Source organism: Limulus polyphemus, unplaced genomic scaffold, assembly GCF_000517525.1.
Source record: "Limulus polyphemus unplaced genomic scaffold, Limulus_polyphemus-2.1.2 Scaffold967, whole genome shotgun sequence".
Taxonomy (NCBI): domain Eukaryota; kingdom Metazoa; phylum Arthropoda; class Merostomata; order Xiphosura; family Limulidae; genus Limulus; species Limulus polyphemus.
In genome coordinates this window covers 188465-195617 of record NW_013666577.1, presented here as the reverse complement: position 1 = coordinate 195617, position 7153 = coordinate 188465, and the positions used below count along the sequence as shown (strand labels likewise).

Sequence of the window (7153 nt, the reverse complement as noted above, 5' to 3'; positions counted from 1 at the left end):
CATGAGCAATATCTTAACATATTAAAAAGATAAAGGGGCTTTTCTTTTATATTCTAGCTTGTCAATATCGGTAATTTGTGTTTCTAATTCGTTTGAAACTATAGACTTAGTATTTTGACTTCACAAACATCAAATTTAAACCAGTGCTACATGCAACATACCACGTGACACACCAAAATCAATGTTTATCTGTGGTTTTTAATATTTGCTTTTAAATTAAGAAATTGTGTAATACATAGTACTAAAATTTGGATTATAATCTACAGTTTGATACCAAACTTATTGACATAAATTCCTGAAATAGTAGTTCAATAAAATTTTGAATATAAATCAACAAACGAGATGACATGGCCTTTTACCCATGACCCATCTCAAAAAGAATAAACAGCCATACAGTAACTTAAGTGGACAAACAGATATTAATTTTATATATTTTATGTTCTAAATTCTTAAACATAAGACTGCAGTAGATAGTAGATACTGCAAGTGTCTAGTGCTTTGAAATATATATATTGTAGTGAACCAATGGCATGTTCCTTCTTGTAGTACTCTGGATATACTAATCCAAAAAAATATGGAATTTATATCTTACTAAGTTAACACAAGTAACAAAAGAAATGCAACATGAATTTTTTTTTTTTTTCAAAAACAATAGCATATGTTATGTATAGACTAGCAGAGACCGGCAAAACATTTGTGGTCAAATTAGTATCTTTATTGCAAAAGTACTTCTTTAATTACAGGATTTCTAGAATTCTAATCCCAGGCACCAAAATCTATAACTCCACTTGTCTTAGGTGTAACATTATTTAAGCCTTTACTAAGTATGGCCTATATTCAATAAAGAGATAAATTAACACTGTAACTTAAGTATATTTTTGTTTAAATTTAGTTAGGGCTAAATTTTACTGCACTTAATACTATCAGTAAGTAAACTTGTAATGTTATTCTATAACATAACATTAGACTATTTTAAAAACTTAGATAAATTTTTAATATGTTGTACAAAATGTCTACTAAAGTATATTTACATCCATTGAAATGAAGTTTGTATGCATGAACATTCAGATAATAAGGTACGCCCACATTTTCAGGACAGACAAAACTGAGTATTAGTGTGTGTGTGTGTAAAAATGAATGTTTTAAAATGAAACTCACTCACTGTTGCTCTTTTTTAGACTATCTTAACAGCTCCAGAGTTGAGAAGACCCATCTATATGACTGTAGCTGCTCGAGGTGTAGACTACAACCAAGTGTTGATGTTGATGAATTGTGTGAAGTGGGATGTTCATGACATCATGTCTCAACATAGCTACTATGTAGACATTCTCCTGAGAGTATGTTAAGATTGATTAACTTTTTTCACAAGTTTGGGGTTTGTTTGAATTGAGAAAATAATGGGTTAGTTACACTTTCTGTTGGAAAGAAAATTATTAAGGTAAAAAGCTTGGTTTTGGGTGTTTAATAATTGTATGTATATTTAAAATGCTATAAGGTATTAGCTTGGAGTAATAATATGTAATTTATGGATGGTGTATTTTACCTTAAAAAATATAAGGGGAAACAACAAGACCCATGATTCTACAGTGGATGCCACCTATAGTCAGGCAGTATTAAGCATTCTATCCTATACAGTAAACATGACATGATGAACTCCAAATCAAGACTGATTTGGAAAAGTTCCCGCTGACTGAAATTTGAGAGATTACCACGTTTATTACATCACTTCATCAGTGCACGACTCACACACACTAGTAATATGATGGAAAAGCCCATCCACTTGTATTATCACATTTCTGGAGCAAGCTGTAACAAGTGGTGAACTCAAGGTGTTGGGTTCTTTATGTTTATACTGCAAGTCATTTAAAAATCAAGTAAATGTCCCCTTGAATATTGTGGATTTTAGAATCCCATTCCTTGTTTACTCTATATCATTGTATCATTCTACAGCAATATTTTGTTCATAGCCTTATCATTACTCCAAGGTAATTTCCAACCACTCTGTAATGTGAAAAACTATTTCTGTTCTTTTGTGAAACACACTTCCACACAAGTGTAAAGTGGGACTTATTATGGAGCAGGTCACATGTTCTTATATTTTTAATATCATACATAATTTCACATAGATGATATCACAGAAGAATTAAACATTTGTTTGAAAAGTAAAGAGAATTAAATGCTAAATGTAAGCATCACATGTTTAAGTAACTGTATATGGCATAAGAAATCATTCCATTTGGAAGCCTAAAGAAATTGACTTGTTTGGTGCTGCATGTGGAAAACTTACTGTTACATCATAAACATAGTTTCCAAAGGAAGGCTCACAACTTTTTATGCAAAACTTCTGCCTGACACTTACAGATTTGAAAGTTAAACTTTATGTAGATTTGCTTGTTTTTATCTTTCACCCGTTGTTTTCATTTTGTGTTGTGTTACTTTTCATTGAACTTAGGAGCTACAGGTGTTTAGCATGAGACTTCTAGAAGTTAACAAAAAGACTCCAATCCCAAAGGAAGCTTCTGATATCTTGTGGGAGCACTGTATACGACTGGCTAACCGTACTTTTATTGAAGGGTATGTTTGTAACTGATAAAGTATGTGTATGTATTTGAATTAGTGTAGCTTTACCATTTTTATGTAATAATCAGGGTTTATCTGAACCATAAAAAAATGTATTGTAATCATCAGTTTTTCAAAATAACAAATAAAACAGCCTGCTGTACCTGGATGAAATTGGAAAAGAATTACTTTGGGAACCAAAGAGGGACATTTTAATGTCATGTGTAGCAGTATGTGTGTGTGTACTAGTGGGAGTGGGCTTTTTTAAACTGTTAGCATACAGGGAAATGGCCAAGGCATTTCATTCATAACACAGGGCCAAAAGAAAATGTTTAAAAATGAATGCTTGTCCCTGATTCCTTCTAGAATGCTGTCAGGGTCACATTTTCACTCCCACTCCAACTCATTCCAGTCCAATCCCACCATTTGTTTGTACTACATCTAACAAATATAGTAATTATTAACTGAGCACAGCAGGGTTAAAAAGTATACTTCACACTGTGAATATAAATAATTGTATATATTAGATGTATTTAAATTTTCAAGTAGGTGGTAAACTTTTGGAAAACAATGAGAGGCTTAGTTTTAATATTATGTATGATACCCTGGTCTTTTCCATAGCTTGATAGGTAAGTTTGGAATATGTGTCTTATTGTTATAAAAGCATAAGTAGAGCTTTTGTGACAAAAATATTCAAAGGGGAGGAACCTTTTTTTTATTCTGGATTTAAATAAAAATAACTTCATGTCTCACATACCAGACATGTTCACATAGATACTATGTTATTTAAACAAGCTAAAATAACTTTCTCTATTATTTAGATTAAGACATTAATTTTAGTAATCTTTACATATGCTTCACTTTCTCGAGAATAAAAGTCCACATTATTTCAGGACAAACCTTTCTCACTAATTTACAAACGTTATAGCTGAAGTAATATCCAGAGCCAAGGAATTGTTAATTAACCATAACCTATAAAATGTTTTTCAAAAGTGATTCTGTTTCTTCATTACACATTGATGTTGTAATTTATTGGTTGGTCTTCCATGTGATATTATGCCTCAGGTGGCTCAGCAGTAACTCTGAGAGCTTATAACCCTAAAAATTGGGTCTAGTTACTCATAGTGGGTACAGCACAGATAACCTATTGTGTAGCTTTGTGTTTAATAAGAGACAAACGAAAAAAAAACGTAAATATACATCCACAAAAACCATTGACACAAGTTTGAGTTATAGACGCATGCAACATGGAAATGACACAATGTACAAGCGTATGTCATTATGCCCCATTATTCTTTCATTTGCTTAACAAATATAATTTCAGCATAATGTGTTGTTCGAAAAACCAGAAATGTTCGTCCAAACTAGTGTCACTAAAATGTAATGTGACAAAATAGAAACCTATGGAAACAGAAGGATTCTTTATATAAATTTTGTATCATAACCCTAATGAACTATTCTAGTTGTGCATGATCATGAATCACTATGTATTTTTATTATAACTAACTGAGGGTACCCATTAAAGAAGCAAATACAGATTGTATAAAGGAAAATGTTACATAATTTCCCCCTTCTTTCTTTGTTTTGTTATTAGGTCTTTAATGACCTTATTAGGTACTAATTACATACCCTGCTTTGTGTAGGGTAATAATTGACTCATTAAACTGTCTTGTGTCTTTAAATTCAAAGGCCAAAGTCTATAAGAAATGAGGAAATGTGCTTTATTTGAGGATATCTTTCATCTTTTCGAACAGTTTTCAGTTACCATACAAAACCTTACGGTAATCGAGCCAGACAACTATAGATGGTGAATGCTAACACACACACACAGTGGATCATCTTTATAGTAAGGTGGTGTAGGATTTATGTTGTTAAACAAATGAACTAAAACAAAAGTTGTTGGCTTTGTGAAGATTATCAATGTTTTAGTGCATATGTTGCCACACCATTGTTAGGTATGATTTAATGACTAACCTAGATTGTATGGATGATGAAAATTATCACGTGAATTATCGACATTCGTTGCAACTCTTGCAGTGTGAAAAGAAACTGCTAAGCCTTATGGTGAAAACAGTGGCTTTAAAATCTTGTAACTTCATGAATAATAGCTATTATGAAATAGTAAACTTCTGTCATGTGGGTAATTCATACATCTTATAACATTTTTAGTGGAAATTTTAAAACTAAATCTTGTAGCATAATATTAGTGAGATGACTAGCAGTTCTTTTCACTAGTTACATTATTTTTCTAGGTTTTCTCACGCTAAGAACTGTACTAATGAGAGTAATAAACCAGCATTAGTACTGTCACTAGCCATGTTTTTGGAATTATTCAAACTTTATGACCTAATAAGGCTACCAGGTTAATCAGTTAATCCAAGGTTTTAATAAGTTTTCACATATGAACTAATGAGCCTGCTAGACTAGCATTATATGTATGTATTTTTTTTTGGTTCTCTTTTACTCACCTCAATGAACCTATATTTAATAGGAATTGAAGAATGTGTAGCATTGATGCTACTAATTTATTCTTCCAAATTACTCAGCAGACAAGCTGTTTAAGATGGTAAAAATAAATATGAAGCCCAATTTATGAATTGATTCATCACTTCACCAAGTTATACCAGTTTCAGGGAATGCTACCCATCGTCAGTATCTCCAGAGAAGGGCAAATCAAAAAAGCAGTTTTACAATTTTCTGTGATATTTGTTTGTTTTTCTGTTGTTTTTTTCAAACTTAACTGATAAGATGACTAGCTTAACAGGTGCTCTTCATTATGTTTTCAGATTTTCTCAATCTAAGAAGTGTACAAATGAGGGTAGAGCTCTCATGCAACTTGACTACCAGCAGTTTTTGACAAAAGTCGAAGGACTGACAGATTTGAGACTTGTCCCAGAACGGGAACTTGTGGAAGGTTACATCAAAGCTTTTTATCTCCTTGAGCCAGCATTAGAACAGTGGATCCGTTCTCATAGAGTAAGTTTAACACTGTGCATGTCAGAAATAAACCATTAATTTTATCATTTAAACTTCTCAAATCATTCAAAATTTGATCTGATTAGTAAAACTTTAATGAAAAGATTTACAGAAAGAAACTTCCTTACTTCAATCTTAGTTTTGACTGTACTGTTAAGTAGCTCAATGGCATAATTAGTTAATACACAATCTCAAATTTTGATATTATTAATCAGTATTTTCATGTAATCAGTGTTATTTTTATATATTGGAATGGGGTTTAAATTAATAATTGAGTTATGAAAAATAGTTGATTTTTAACTCTTTCAGCATGGGCTCAGTCCCTGGGACCAACCTCATAACCATTTTGTACTTGTTTTAGTTTTCATGCTATAGCTTTTAAATTAGCAAGCATATGTTAATGAAATTTGATAGATTATCAGTAAACATTACAATGCTTTCATACCTAAAATATCAAATTTTGTTTATTACGTCTTAAGGTTTATGAAGCAATATTTTTCTCTTGTCTTTTCACATCTTGCCTATCCAACATGCAAAGTGATTTTCTTTTTAAGATTAAAAATACTTTTATGTATCAGAAAATTTTCAAATTTCACAAGCAAAATCTTTATAATGTCCAGATATTTATCAAGTGTTTCGTAAGAACAAAACTTTATATTTTATCTGTTATTTTCACTTACGAATCTCTGTACGGGTTTGGTAGATTTGACCACGATCTTGTAACCACCATAAAAAATTAGGAAATAAATATATATATTATGCCTTTTTCATTCTAGAATGACAAAAGATTATGACACGAAAACATAAATGTTTAGACTAAACAGCTTAAACTTCATAACATTATACATTTATATATATTTATTAATTTTATTATATTGACCTTTCAGCCGTGCCTGGCTAACAATACAGAAGTTACAATGACACAGTACACATGCTCTGATGTCACCGTATCCAATAGTATAAAACTGACCTTTAGTCTTTACAAAGTGACCTGTCTTGACTGTGTTTTAATAGACTAGTATTTTGTAAAATACAGTCACATTTCAATTATTATACATTATATATGTATATAGATTATTACTATTTAGAAATAAGTTCTTAAACTAGTTTTTCTTAAAACATAGAACAGTAAATAGAGAAGTAAAGCAAACTATTATCTCTTCTAGTTACGACCTTTGTACTAGGTCGCTGCTTCATGTAGGTTGCTAAGCCTTTTAAAATTTCAATGGTGGAGGATATGATACGAAATCATTTTTTCTAGGTTTTATATATACAGTTGAATAACTAAAAAATCATAAATTACTATATCGATACCACAGAATTCAACTATAAAGTATCATGCATAGCAATTAAGCTGTATTTGGGTCTAAAAATATATAAAATTTGGGGCAGACTAAAGACACAACCTACCTCCTTGAAATTTTTGTTTGAAAGAACAAGATGGCATCCTAACACACGAAAATGGCTGAGAAATTCACTAGGGGGACATTCAGAGCTTTCAACTGGTTATTCACATGTCATATATTGAAGTAAGTGTATTTAAATTTGATGACGAGGAACCCACTTTGAGACTAATAATGCTTGGAGACGGCTTGAATGGGTAATGAAGAAAAACTTT

At 31.3% G+C, this 7153-nt stretch overlaps 1 protein-coding gene across 3 annotated transcripts in view; it reads left to right on the top strand.

Moving 5' to 3' along the window:
* LOC106461475 (syndetin-like) overlaps window positions 1-7153 on the top strand; it is a 71091-nt gene that overhangs the window by 50506 nt on the left and 13432 nt on the right. For all 3 annotated transcript variants that reach the window (XM_022388445.1, XM_013921298.2, XM_022388444.1), the window contains exons 23-25: window positions 1179-1337; window positions 2453-2574; window positions 5346-5535. In XM_022388445.1, coding sequence (XP_022244153.1) covers window positions 1179-1337; window positions 2453-2574; window positions 5346-5535 — 471 coding nt within the window. The remainder of the gene's footprint in view (window positions 1-1178; window positions 1338-2452; window positions 2575-5345; window positions 5536-7153) is intronic.